Source organism: Salvia hispanica, chromosome 6 (assembly GCF_029641045.1).
Source record: "Salvia hispanica isolate PSC_SH4W2 chromosome 6, Shi_PSC_v1, whole genome shotgun sequence".
Classification (NCBI taxonomy): domain Eukaryota; kingdom Viridiplantae; phylum Streptophyta; class Magnoliopsida; order Lamiales; family Lamiaceae; genus Salvia; species Salvia hispanica.
The window spans coordinates 488,407-503,055 of record NC_142697.1 but is presented as its reverse complement, the minus strand read 5'-3'; the positions used below and the strand labels follow the sequence as shown (position 1 = coordinate 503,055).

Sequence of the window (14,649 nt, the reverse complement as noted above, 5' to 3'; positions counted from 1 at the left end):
TACTGCTAAGATTCGAGGGTATTGCTCCGCTTTCAAGAGAATAAATGAATAAAGTATTTTTAGAAAAAGAGAATAAAAAAATCAAGAGTCAATACTACTACTTAATTTCTTGGGAAAATTGATATCTTTTCATTGGGCCTATACTCACAAAAAATAAATTGGGCCTATAGAAGTTATTTCTCCAAATAAAAACGCTTTCAATAGTTGATATCTTCAGACATCAGTAAATATCAAGCTTGTTCATGCCATAGCTGAAATTGCGTATTTTCCCTCCATCTTTTGGAAGCAATGGATTTAATCTTACTGCTAAGATTCGAGGGTATTGCTCCGCTTTCCCTTCCCTTTTTACTCCGTGATATTTGCTGCTATTCTTCACTTCTTCCATCAACTCAACCTGCTTGTGAAAATGCCTAAACGAGAAACTAGAGCTAAAGTTTTTCTAGTAATATATAACTGGAGATTCACCTCCCCTAAGTTTCAAGGAAAACAGAATAAAATAAGTTTTCTTTTTCTTTACATTTTCAGCCTAGCAAGCATTGATTTAAGAAAAAATCAATTTCTGTCTTTTTGGAGGGTGTTTACATGTTTATAGAAAAAAAACATAGTAGTACTACTTTTTATCCTTTAAAATCATGGATTCTTGTTGATAAATGAACTTATTTATTATGGTGCACTAGGAAAAATTTCAGTAGTGAATAAGTTACTGGGATTATCTCTACTTAGATGCATTATTTCTGCTTTATTAATTGTGACTTCCTTCACTAAAACTGGTGAGAAGCTTGCAACAATAAGTTGAATGTAGATTAGCTCTAGTTTGATCATATGGATCACACCATTATTATCTCAAGATGTGTTAGTTAGATGCCCTTTGAGTTTAGGAATATGCTGGTAAAAAGGTTGTGGGAGTTTCAACTTTGAAGGTGATGAATTATGTGTAAAGTTTTCCTCATTTTGTTCCTTCATATTGGGTTAATATAGAAAAGGAGACTAGTGTTAACTATGAAGTCTTTATCAATCACAACACAGTACACCACTTTAAACTCTGTGGCCATTATCCTTAGTGGGATTTGATTCTGTTGAATTGATTTGATTCTACCCGACTTAAAAAAGAAATGCCGATAAAACAATGATTTATCTGACAAAGTGCGGTGATTTTTTGCCTTAATGGCCACAAAGACATTTCCATTCTTCATAACTAAGCCTATATTTCATTTTCTGGTGAAAGCTTAACTGAAAATCTTGTTTTGCAAGAGAATTATTACTTTCATTTGTTCATGTAAAAGAAACTACATTTAGCTCTACCTATCAAATTGTTCAATACATGACTTTTCATGGATGCAAAATTTATCTATTTACAACATGAAAATACTTACATTACATCAAAATCTGCTTATGAATGGAGGAAAATTTTCTATGAGCATGACTTTTTGGATTTATGTTGGCATTGACAGCAAACTCATAGTTCTGTATTTACGAGTTCTTCACCTTATGCAGTCTGTCTGTTGGATCCTACATCTTTCAGCCAATCAACGATTTCTTTTATAGTCGGCCTCTTGAACGGATTGTGGTTGACACACATACAAGCAACATCAAGCACTTGCAGCATCTCTTCCTCAAAGCCTTTCCCTCTTAGGAGAGGGTCGAAGATTTCCTCTTGCCTTCCCTCGCTCCTCATTTGATGCACCCAGACAACTAATTCTCTAGACATCTTTGACTTGAACAGCTCAACAGGTCTCTTCCCAGTTAGCAGCTCGAGCATTACGACTCCAAAGCTATAGACATCCCCTCTAAAGGTCGCTATCCACGACTGGCTGTATTCGGGTGGAATGTAGCCGAGGGTGCCAACCAGCTCCGTGGTGACATGAGTGCGATACGGAAGAATCAACCTTGCTAGCCCGAAATCAGCTACATGTGGTACAAAGTTTTGATCGAGGAGGATGTTACTGGACTTGAGGTCACGGTGCACGATGTGCGGTTCACATATTTGGTGCATGTAAGCCACCCCACAGCTCGTGCCTTGAGCAATCTTGAGACGAATTGGCCAGCTAAGCTGAGATGCTCCATCGGGCTTCTCGTGCAGCCAGTAGTCGACGCTCCCGTTCTCCATGTAAGAGTATATCAGCAGCCTGAAGCCGTCGTGCACGCAGTAACCCTGCAGAGTGACTAAGTTCTTGTGTTGGGCTGTGGATAAGGCTTCCACTTCTGCTTTGAATTCCTTATCCATCAACCCCATGTCTCCCGAGAGCTTCTTGATCGCAAGCTTTGTGCCGTTGGCAAGAGTTGCTTTGTACACCAACCCGAAACCCCCACAGCCAATGATATTCGACTGGTTGAAGTTGTCCGTGGCCTTCAGTATATCGAGTATCGTGAGATCCTCCACTCTGCTATTGTCATTCCTGAACAGTATAACAAGGCTGGTGTCCCTTGCTACCTCGGGGAACACCCCCGAGGAGTTGAAGGACATCGTGTCGAGATCCTTCTCATCACCATTGCCTACTTGTAGGACTCTCCTCTTTGAAAAGATGCAATAAAGAAGTAGAATCATGGTGAAGATACTTGAAGAGATCACAAGTGTCAGTATGATAGTTTTCTTCCTATTCCCTCTCCTTTCCTCTGAGGGTACCGTGCTGCCCGACTCGTTGTTAGTGCACGGCCGCTGGAGGACACGCCCACACAGCCTTAGATTCCCCTCAAAGCTTGTGTTCGGGAACGTGTCAAACTGGCCTCCGGTAGGTATTGCTCCTTCAAGATCATTGTGTGCAACACTGAAAAACGACAGGAAATGGAGATTCTGCAGCGATGGCGGGATTTCGCCGGAGAGGTGATTTCCAGACAAGTCCAGCTTCTCCAAGTTAGTGAGACCTGATATTGTATCAGGAATTTTGCCGGAGAAGTTGTTGTAGCTAAGATCAAGGGCTATGATGAACTTCAACTGACCAATCTCAACCGGGATGGTGCCACTGATGTTGTTATAATCAAGATACAATGCTGTTGGAAGGTTCGAGAGCTGACTATATTGCAGGTTGGAGGCGTTGTCCGGCCTCACGAACACAGGCAGCTCTAAGCTCGTGGTGTCGACTTGGTCGGGGTTCTGCTTTGATGCTAGCCGCTGCATTCGAGTAAGCTCCATCGGGAAGTATCCTGTTAACATATTATGCGACAAATCTAAGTAGAAAAGGTTCGGGAATGTCCCGAACCAACCGGGAACAGGGCCCGTGAAGTTATTGAAAGACAAGTCGAGAACCTCGAGTTTAACCAGCCCCTTGAGCCACAAGGGGACAGGGCCGGTGAACCAGCAGCCCCCAAGAGCCAGGATTTGGAGTTGTTGAAACGCCCCGGGAGCGATCAGGGCCTCGTCCCCCGGCATTGCTTCATTATAGAAGTTCTTTGAGAGGGTCAATGTGGTGAGATTCTTGCACCCGGTGAGAATCTTCATTGCAGTTGTCATGTTTGTTAAGGTGTTGTTGGAGAGAGATAGGAACGAGAGCGACTGCAGAGACGCTATCTCAGGCGGTATCTCTCCGGTGAGCTTGTTCGTGGCGAGGCGGATTGCGGTGAGCATCTTGCAAGAGAAAAGGGTTGTTGGTAAGGTGCCACTGAAGTTGTTGTTGCCGAGATCAACTGATCGGAGGCGGGTGAAGCTCGAGAAGTCGAACGAGGAAAGCTCGCCTTCGAGGTGATTCACCCGCAAATTCAAGGTTTTGATGGATGTGCAGTTTGTTAGAGAGGGTGGGATCGTGCCAGTGAAGCTGTTTATGTGGAGGTGCAGCTCTTCCAATTCGGACAGTTTTCCGATGTCACGCGGGATGGGTCCGGTGAAGCCGTTGCCGTACAAGGCGAGGACTTTAAGGTGGTTAAGATTGAGAATCCTCTGATCGATTGGTCCTGAGAGCTGGTTGCCAGGAAAGGACAATTCTTGCAGTTCCCGGAGATCATAAATATCTCCGGGAATCTGACCTGAGAGGAGGTTGAATCCTCCTCTCAGGCTAAGAAGATTCTTGCACTGCCCGAATCCCGGACCGATCGGGCCTGTCATGTCGTTGTTGGTGAAGTCGAGGCGCGTGATCGAGGGAGCGAAGCCACAGATGAAGGCCGGGATTGTTCCGGTGAAGCTGTTATTGCTGATGTCGAAGTAGTCCATGTCCGGAGCAGGCTGGAAGAAGGAAAGCTGCAATGTTCCATGAAAATGATTGCTTGACAGATTGAATGTGTTGATCTGAGCTGGAAGTCTGTCGAGCTCCCCGGTGAGGCGGTTCCAGCTCAGATCAACGACACGTAGGCGAGCCAACGAGGCGAAGAATCCGTCCGGGAGAGGGCCGGAGAGGGAGTTGTGGGAGAGGCTGAGGTGAGTTAGGGAGGTGAGGTTGGTTATATAAGGGGAGATTGTCCCGGAGAGGCGGCGAGACGGGAGGCGGAGAGTGATCACGCGGCCGGAGGCGTCGCAGCCAATGCCCTCCCATGTGCAGCAGTCATCGGAGATGGACCAACTGAGGGGGGGAGAGGCTGTGATGGTGAGATTGAAGTAGGCGAGGGCGTCGCAGTCGGCTGCGTGGGAGGTGGATACGAGGGCGAGGACGAGGATGAGGACGAGGACGAGGACGAGGACGGGCGGCAATGTGCGGCGGAGCTTGGGGAATGCAAAGAGCATGGCTGGTGTGACAAGAGGTGGTGGATTGAATTGGATTGGATTGGATTGGATGATGAGATTAATATTGGAGTTTGATCATTATGGGAATGAATGAGAAGAGGATGAACATAAGAAGAGGGTGATGATATGTGGGATTAGTCCACCACTTTTCTTGATCCAAAGGGATACATACAGCATTGTCCATGGATAGAGAAGAGAGAGGAAGAGAGAAAGTGGGGTGATGTTGACATGGCTCAATATTATAAAGTTTTGCTCTAAATTATTATAAAGCGTTTACTTTTGGGACGGCTGGCTGGTGGACTTTCTTTATTACGACTCACCATAAATTATTACTCCCTCCGTTCCATAGTAACAGAGACGTTTCGTTTAGAGCACTCATTTTAAAAAAATAATAATAAATAATTAAAGTGGAGAAAGAGTAAAGTAAGAGAGAATATTGTAGATAAGATTTTTCACTATATTATTCTCTCTTACTTTACTCTTTCTCCACTTTAACTATTTATTACTCCCTCCGTCCCAGATAATTCGATCCAGTATTCCATTTCGGGCCGTCCTACATAATTTGTCCCACTTCACTTTTACCATTTTTGGTAGAGGACCTCATTTTCCACTAACTAATTCATACTCACATTTTATTATAAAACTAATACTTTAAAAGTAGGATTCACGTCCCACCAACTTTTTCAACTCACTTTCTATTAGATTTCTTAAAACTCATGTCGGGTCAAAGTGTCCCAAATTATCTGGGACGGAGGGAGTATCATTTTTTCAAAACGAGAGCTCAAAACGAAACGCCTCTATTACTGTGGAACGGAGGGAGTACTTATTAGGAATATGTTTATAAGTTTTTTCTATTATTTGTTATTTGTAAATTAGAGAAAGCGTGTATTCTACGTGGTTGAGGTCAAAACCCCCATTCCACAGATGCTCCAAGTAATATTATCTGTGTATATAATAAATTTACTTGAATCTTTATATTAATTTCTTGTTTATAAGGTGAATTGATTTATTAGACCTAGCTAGGGTATCAATTTTTAATGATAATATTTGGTAAATATGAATTGAGAAAGTAGTCGAATAGATCATTTTTAGTATGCTATTTTTGGTATAGTGTACATATAAATCAATCAAGAGTCACCATTCTTGAACATGTTTTTACATACTTTGGTGGATAAAACTATTACATCTGCCACTTGCAATTTTGCAATACAAGGATATATTTTAGTGGGTATGACTTTAGCATCTTTTAGTAAAAAAGAGTTATCATGTACTCCATATATATAGCTCATATATATACTCCAGTTTGCTGTCAAACTTACCATTATTTTTTAAAGAAAAGTGGATGGGTCTTGGAACGCAATATCAATTTTTTAAATATTTTTTCCAGTATATAATTATTTGGGAATTAGATTCTTGTGTTACTATTATAATATATTGGGTAATGGGTAGATGCACATGTCATGTCTTTATATATATAAGTATATCAAATTGGGTGTCGCACGTACAATTGGACATTTATTTGCTTCATTGACTAACCAAAGAAATTATTTCTACCAAGTCTAAGAAAATGACATTTTTTTCTTTCAAGTTTTGTATTTGGAAAAATAGTTATATTAGTAAATCGTATACTACTATTTTAAAATTATTAAAAATTACAATAAAGATAATGATTTAACGGTAATTTTACAATTAATAAAATTTGTTAGCATAAATCTAATTATAAAGTGAATACAACAGTGATTTATTTGAAGGCAAAATCATCACTCATTAAATATGATTGGAATTGTTGACCAAGAATTATAGGTAATACTAATTATATATGTCTATTTCATGGAGAAAGTCTTGATCAAAAATACCTTTTGTCACTCTCTTGTATGTCAACTGATATTTACCATACCAACAATTTTGATAATATTTCACATAATATTTTTCTAGTAGGTTGGAAAATTATTGGTCAGGTCATGTGGGTTGCAGAGACCACCTAATAAAATAATTTTAGATCCATTTGGCATTAAAAATTAACATTACAGCCCACAGTCAAAATTCAGAACCATATATGTCCAAATTATATATGAAATTCAAGTCCAAGGATAGTTGGTATAATTAACATATTGACCTTATAAAATTGAACATAGTTGTTCCTTTTTATTTGAGTTATATCATTATATTTATATGAGTAGCATTTATAACTTGTACTACAAATGTTGACGTTGTCATCAAAATCCTTTTTAAATGCCTAATAAATAAACAAATATATAATCATATATAAAGAGAGGATCGATATGGCACTCACTATTTGTGATCGTTATTGACATTTAGGTAACAATTTTTTATACTAATACTTTTGAATTTGCTATGGAGGTCATTCAATTCATATGTTACATAAAAATTAATATTCGATATATTGATATTCCATTTAACTTTGGAGATATGATTAAAAGAATAAATCAAACTTAGATTCTTATGTAGTAATTTATAATTTTTTGTGTATTGAGATAAAAACTCACATAGACATCAACCATATTTTGTCAATATGGTCATGTTATTACATGCAAAGTGTCCCAATTATCACATTATAACCATATATCCAATAGTAGTAGTACTATATTTTTTCCATCAAGAATAGTAGCTTATCAAAAGCACAAAATATAATAAACATATCACATATATACGCGTGTGTGTGTGACAAATCCAACCCACTATGGATGTTGGTTAGTCCTTAGAGAGAGAGCATTATCATCTATAAGTGGTTTTCCTTTCACTAAGAAAAGGATGAATTATTATTTATTATTCACCCTATCACTTCACCAGTCATTACCATGAAATGGTCGGCCAATATTGCACAAAATCCATTTAATTATTTTTCTCTAAGTCAAACTATGAATTATGAATATATATTCCATTTTCAACTGTGGAATCACTGCTGGGAGGATTACAACAATTGATTCCAATATATCTTCAAAAGTAAACAGGAAATACACACCATCCACAATTTTTTTGAAATAATAATATTTGTTTCAAAATATTTTAGGAACATTTTGGGCCCAGTTATTATTATTATTATTATTATTATTATTATTATTATTATTATTATTATTATTATTATTATTATTATTATTATTATTATTTGATTTGATGAACAGTGTTTAATTTATATCTTGGAAATTCGGAATCTTTAACTCTTGAACACAATCACATTTTCTTAAGCATTATACTATTGAATAATCATAATACAAAATAAAATAATTTTCCAATTTTGATCTAATTTTTTCTTTAACCAACCTCATAATGTGTGTTTTGGTGAACCAATGTAGGAAATTGATAAAATAATTTAAATTATGTTTTAGAGTTATGTAAAGATGATTTCTTGTACATCCCAAATTGTTTGCTGTGAAACTCATCTCAATCTCATTGATATAACTTGCTTTGCAATAGGCTAAGTGCCCACATCTCATTTGTTTACATGTAGTAGTATTTTTTTGGGCTCATCTTAAATAAATAAAGAAACCTTCAAAGATTTCATCCCCTATTTCATATAGCCTGTCACAGGACATTTGCTATGATCCAATAAAAAATGAAAAGATGATTTTCACTTTCACCAAAGTGAAAATATATTGTGAGACAATCCAATTCAAGAACATGCTCCAATTCTTTGCATTCAATCTAAATCACCAAGATTACAACCTGTATAGCTACAAAGGGCCAAAAATTTAGTCGAAGGGCCACGAGTTTCGCACGAGCAAACGTGACAAAACTATCAAAGTACAACATATGAGTGCAGAGCCAGTGGCTGTATAGGTTTTACCTGCTGCACAACTGCTCCTTCACAAGTGAACATTAGTCTCACCAACGAACAAAAGGTTACCGCTGTTGTATGTGTTCTTACAAGGACTCGGAATCTTCTCAAGAATCACGAGCTTCACCACTCCATCAGCTCAATCATCCTCTGCATCATCACACAGAATAAAAACAATGAGTTTTGGGAAGTTGGCTCGCCACGTTTATGCTCAAAAGAGTTGTGGTTTCTACAAGTACTTAATATTCGGTTTGAAATAACTTTAACTATAGTAAAGGGCCTAACTTTAACCAAAAAAATTGAAATCACAAGAACTCAAATTTTACAAAATGGCCTAATGTTACCATAGATGAAAGTACATGAACTCAGTTATTAACAACAAAAGTGTACTCAACTCCAAAAAGTAATTCTACAAAGTTTGAATTTATAGAAATTATGCACACACACTCACATGAGTGTGTAGTGTGTGTGTGTGTGTGTCTCTGAGTGTGTAACTATGTGTGTGTGTGTGTGTATGTGTATGTATGTGTATGACTGTGTGTGTATGACAGTGTGTAAGTATGTGCGTGACTGTGTGTATGTGTGTGACTGTGTGTATGTGTGTGACTGTGTGTATGTGTGTGTTTATATGAGTGAGTGAGTGAGTGTGTGTGTGTGTAACTGTGTGTGTGTGTGATTGTGTGTGAAAGTGTCATTTTTTAACTATTTTGAATTCCAATTTTCTACTTATGAAATGGAATTCAAATTGTGGAATTGTATAATTCAATTCCAAATCCAGATATTTTGCGCTACCAAACATGAAACTTCGGATTTGGAATTGAAGGCTTCAATTCCAGTTCCATAGCCCCAATTCCGTGGTACCGAACGGAGCCCAATTCCAATTCCAATTCCAATTCCAATTCCATGTACCAAACGGACCCTAGTAAGAGGTATTATCTGTCTTCATAACTACCTAGCATTTTGTTTAGTGATACTGTGATAGAATGGACTGGTAAAAATAATAATCCAAGCTAATTCATTGTTTACTTAGATTTTGATGGATTGATTAAATTTTTGAGCTCGTTTGACCACATCTCATCCTTCAAATACGCAATCCTAGACGATCATGTCACTCTAGGCAAACGCTCTCTAATAGTACATCATAATCAAGTATCATGAGATATGCTAACTGCTGCACAGACTACATTTATTCATGAAAGTGACTATAAAATCTAAGAATACACGAACAATAAAAAACATAGGCGAAACTCATAAAAAGTTAATCAGGACTACTAACCCTTTGTTGGATCAATGTGCACAAAGAAACTGGCAGCGACGATGATATAGCACAAAATAAGCATCAAACCTTTGAAATAGTTTGATTGACCTTCCTGCATCGACAGAAGCAAAGACTTTCACATATATCTTTCTCCGAATGAATTCAATTGAATGTTACATGCTGGGGCGTTGTAGAGAGACAAACCTGAAGCATAAACGCCACCACTACTACTGTGATGAATAGTGTAGCAGTCTCGAAGAGTTGAAAGTTCAAATCCATAGGCTGTCCCATAATCCAACCGACAATTACACAAAACGGAATCTGGAAATACCATAAATTCAAGAATCATAAGTTTGTTTAACAGATTTAACCACCTCAATGTAGAATCATAAGTTTATAAAGGCTTACTACAAACATTGAAATCTGAGTAGACGACCCAATTGCTACTCCGATAGTTATGTCCTGGAAACAGAACAGTCAAAAGAACGAAAGGTACAAAATGTTACCAAAAAAAAAAAACAGAGGGCCACGATATTCCAACACTCACAAGCTTGTCCTTCATCGCAAACATGATAGCACTAGCGTGTTCTGCAGCATTCCCAACGATTGGCAGCAAAATAACACTAATAAAGGCGACGGGCATGTTCATTGAATCGGATGCTCCCTGAAGAAATGTCAAAGCTGCCGTCATATTTTTTATTTTCTCAAATTAGAAAGTGTTGTGTGTCTTGATAGATACCTGTATTGCATCAACAAGATATCCAGATAGAAGGGATATCCAAAGAGTCAGCATAGCAAGCCACCCGATTGCTTCCCACGGATTAATCTCGGGGACTTCATCATCATCAGCTTCATCATTATCCCTAACCTGCTTAAACACCAAGCAAAATAGCAATCAAATAGTGCAGATACACGTAGATTCGTTGAATGTGCTCCATGCAGAATATGTGTGTGAATGAACGCCCACACGTTACTCAAGTTAGAAGCTTACTAAATACGAACCTCATCAAGAGAACTATACAAATTATTCTGACTCTTGAGCTGAAAGAAAAGGTAGCTCGCATAAGCAATCAACATAACACAGCTGGTGACTCGTGAAAGAGCCATCTCCGACTTTCCCTTGTGCGCTTCTGTATGAGTGAATTGTAGAACAGCCGGGAACAATATGCACATAACCGCCATTAACAGTAACCCTGAATTCACAAGCGCAGTGGCCTGAAAATCCCAAAACGCATTAGTTTTTATTCAGGCTAGAATGCCCCTTTTTAACTGGAAACCGAAACAAAACTCCATCCAATTTGATCACCACCTTATTGAAATGCTGGACTTTGTGGTGATGAACGAGCCCACCGCAGAAGAAGGCGCAACCGAGCACCAAGAGCATATTCGACAAGATGGAACCCAGTAAAGATTGCTGAACAACCCTTATCATTCCGTTTTGTAATGCATAAATTGAAATTATCATCTCAGTAGCATTGCCAAATGTAGCATTTAGAAGGCCACCAACTGTAGATTAAACAATGCAAAGCATTTAAAAATTTGGATTGGATAGTCTGCATATGTCAGCACACTGATAAAGGTGATTGAGAGGCATATAGAAGTCCGGAAATTGACGAATATAAGAAAGTAAAATCATCCACACCATGTCATATAGCTAACTGAGTTCTATCACCAAGCCAATGGGATATTACCACTTTGCTTTAATTTCTCGTCTCAATATGTTAGAAAAGATTTTGGGCTTCGTTCATTTTGAAGGAAACTATGATATCGAGCACTATCTTACATTCAAACTTTCCTCAAATATTGAGGACGCATTCACAAACACTACTATACCACCTCTAATCAGATATCACTCTGAGTATCCACGAAGCCCGTTCATCAATTTCCCAAGATAACTGGCATCCACGAATGGGGAACGGGGAACCATTCCTAAAAGGAGCTACTAGCTAGTTATTTAGACATGAAAAATACATTCATATGATCCTTTCATAAGCAACTGAGGCACCCTTTGAAAATTTGCAGCAAGCTTCAGTTTTAAGGAACAATTAAAGGCGAACAGAAAAGGGATCGTACCAGTTGGACCTGTATAACACGCAAGTTGCCTAGCACAAAAAGCGGAGCACGTCAGTTTTTCATTCAGAAACCGAAAATTACGACTAGCGACGAATTTTGGGGAGCAGATACTCACTCGGTAGCATAACCAAGGCGCTCTGCCAAAGGGATAATGCCAATTAAGCTGAAGAAGAACACCAATCCCTACAATACATAGCAGATATACATCAAAAACCACAAAATACACTCATCAAGGGATTTTCAGCACTATCCCTTTTCCATATAGATATGATGACTGTTCACTTACATGCATTTTTGTAAAATAATGTAAACATATAGCTAGAGGCCCAAATGGCAGCAACACGTTGATCCTCGCTTTGATCAAGACAATGTATATACTTCTGAGGATGCTGACTCGATTCACCTTTCGTATAACCCAAGAAGCAGAAAACTGAGGGTGTGCCAAGATATGACGAGAAGGTTCAAAACTCATCGAATGCATCTTATTAGTTGGCTGCGGCACTCTAAAAGGGATCTCCTCGTCGGAATCAAGGTCTATCTTTTCCTCAATGGATCCCATCTCCAGAAACACTTATTGCAGAACTGATAAAAAAACAAACTAATGATCTTAAGGTCAGATGATGAATTAAGTTAATCCATTTTCACATAAAAATGAATCAGAAATTAGGGGGAAAACAAACATTTGAATAAGGCATCAAACTCACTTATTAATACTAGATTTAAAACCATTGTCATAGGAAATGTATCAGAAATTAGGGGGAAATGTAATTTGAAGAAGCAAAGAATGCTCAATGTATGAATTAATACAATAAGCAAGATTTCAGTAAAACCAATAATAATTGAATCCAGACAGTAAATTAACATAAATCAACATAATATCCTATTCAAAAATTCCCAAAAAACTGCAGAATCTGCATCAAGTCAGACCTAGTCAACAGATCAAGAAAATTTAAATTAAAGAGCAAAGATTAGATAAATACCCCCAAAGAAAACGTAGGCACAAACACACAGATCAGGATCCCTTGAAGCAGCCCACTTGAAAAACAAAGGGAAAAAAATGAGAAACAGGTGATAAAGGTCGAATCTTTAACCTTTATTATTAAGTAGGTTTCTGCCTTTTCTACTGATGCAAAGGATTTGAGCTCGGAAACTGTCTTAGTTGAAGCAAAATATCCCTTGTTTATCCACAAAAGAACAGAAAAGAAAAGAAAAGGACTGCTAAAATTTTACATGGAAGCTTATATACTCAGAAAAGGGAAAATTTCAAGCAGAAAAGTTGGCAAATTTATTAGATATTTCCAGTCTTGAAGCGTGAAGGTTCCAAGAAACAGCACCTAATGTATAATTTTCTCTCAATATGACTTGGTTTTCGATCTATCCTTTATATCTATGCAGTAATTTATTTGTGTAACATTAAGGTTCATAATTAATACTACTACTTACTAATAATTAAATGTTTCAATGTTTAATCTTTTGTTTGATTTTTTACCTTGCTTCCAAACATATCCCTTTCATTATCTTTTTTTTTAGTTCATGAAAAAATGTGGTCTTGGTTTTTTTATGCAAATTAAAGTTCAAGACCTAAATATAAATTAGAAAAAAACAGAAAAAAGGAAATGCAGTCTATTGATTTATTTGTAATAAGTATATTTTTTTCTTGCAAATTACGTGCAATAATTAAATTTAATATATAAATAGAGATATGAAATTCAATTATATTTATAAATATTGGATGGTGGTGGTGGGGCATTGAAGAGGACTATAAACCTGCCAACGACAAAGATGCAACCACTAGATTAAAACCAAATAAATACTCACTTCAATTCTTCGGATTTCATTTTTTTGGCTGATTTTAAAAAAATAATAAATAATTAAAATGGAGTTAAAATAAAATAAGAGAAATAATAATATAAAGAATATAAATTTATCTCTTATTTTATATTTTCTCTACTCTAACTATTTATTACTCGAAAGTAAAATATTATTTTTCTAAATAGAGTGTAGAAAATGAAACACCTCTGTTAATGTGGAACAACAATAATTGGATTATTTGATATTGAATTCTTTTAACTATTAAACCTGGATAATTTTGTGGAAAGATATGTCACACGTTGGTTTAAAATTTAAGCATTAAATGATGGAAAGATATGTGATGATCGATATACTATTAATTATTAAACCTACATAATTTTGTGGTATTTCTAATTAATTTTTTTTGGCACCAAGAATTTAGAAAACATCTCTATCTAATCATATTAAACCTTTTTTTATTTTTTTAAAAGATAGTAGTAATCAATATTGATTTCCATACAAACCAAAATAAACATATACTCCATCTTTACAACAATAGGATATTTAAAAATATCTCATTAATTTTGGAAAGAGGTAGCAATTTTGGGAAAGAAATATTGGGCCTATAATATTTATAGTTTCTCATCTTAACAGAAAGGCCTAAAGTAGTATTCATAGATCTTTCATAAAACAATTATTAAGGCCCAATTACAAATTAAGTGGGGCATTAAATTTTATTCTCTCTACAAAACAATAATTTTATTTTGGCAAATCCTAATATGTAAAGAAGGTAACAATGAAGCACTTAGAAATAAGAAACATAAACAAATTATATTTGGCTCTTGGACTATGCTGCACAAAATTGTATAAATGTTGGATTAAAATATGTAGATTGTAGAGATTGAGATCCTTGCCATATTCATCATTTTAAATGAAATAAAGTGTATGTTTAAACTATAAGGCTCATGTTGAGTTTTGATCTAGATTTTGACTTACCTCCCATTGAATTACTAATATACAACTAAATATGAATCTAGATAAAAAAAAAATTCCAACCCATCTCACGAGTAATGGTTTTGCACA

The 14,649-nt window shown here is 36.7% G+C and overlaps 1 protein-coding gene and 1 pseudogene across 7 annotated transcripts; both read right to left on the bottom strand.

Moving 5' to 3' along the window:
- Positions 1–1,255: 1,255 nt before the first annotated feature.
- On the bottom strand, positions 1,256–4,854 carry LOC125207543 (tyrosine-sulfated glycopeptide receptor 1 pseudogene; annotated as a pseudogene).
- Positions 4,855–8,216: 3,362 nt separating this feature from the next.
- On the bottom strand, positions 8,217–13,131 carry LOC125204091 (vacuolar cation/proton exchanger 3-like). 7 transcript variants are annotated; one of them, XR_007173488.2, is made up of 13 exons: positions 12,756–13,129; positions 12,062–12,373; positions 11,891–11,958; positions 11,776–11,804; positions 11,012–11,208; positions 10,705–10,917; positions 10,442–10,570; positions 10,250–10,366; positions 10,111–10,164; positions 9,907–10,023; positions 9,721–9,814; positions 8,454–8,594; positions 8,217–8,340 (listed from the first exon to the last, which is right to left on the bottom strand). XR_007173488.2 is itself a non-coding variant. In XM_048102642.2 (12 exons), exons 2-12 carry the CDS (start codon positions 12,332–12,334, stop codon positions 8,584–8,586), a joined length of 1,302 nt encoding a protein of 433 aa, XP_047958599.1. In that variant the 5' UTR covers positions 12,335–12,357; positions 12,867–13,130; the 3' UTR covers positions 8,217–8,583. The 7 variants fall into 7 exon arrangements, 5 of the variants coding, with proteins under 5 accessions (XP_047958599.1, XP_088917411.1, XP_088917412.1 ...); XM_048102642.2 differs by having other exon boundaries at positions 8,217–8,594; positions 12,062–12,357; positions 12,867–13,130; XM_089061285.1 differs by having other exon boundaries at positions 8,217–8,594.
- Between the last annotated feature and the right edge of the window lie 1,518 nt (positions 13,132–14,649).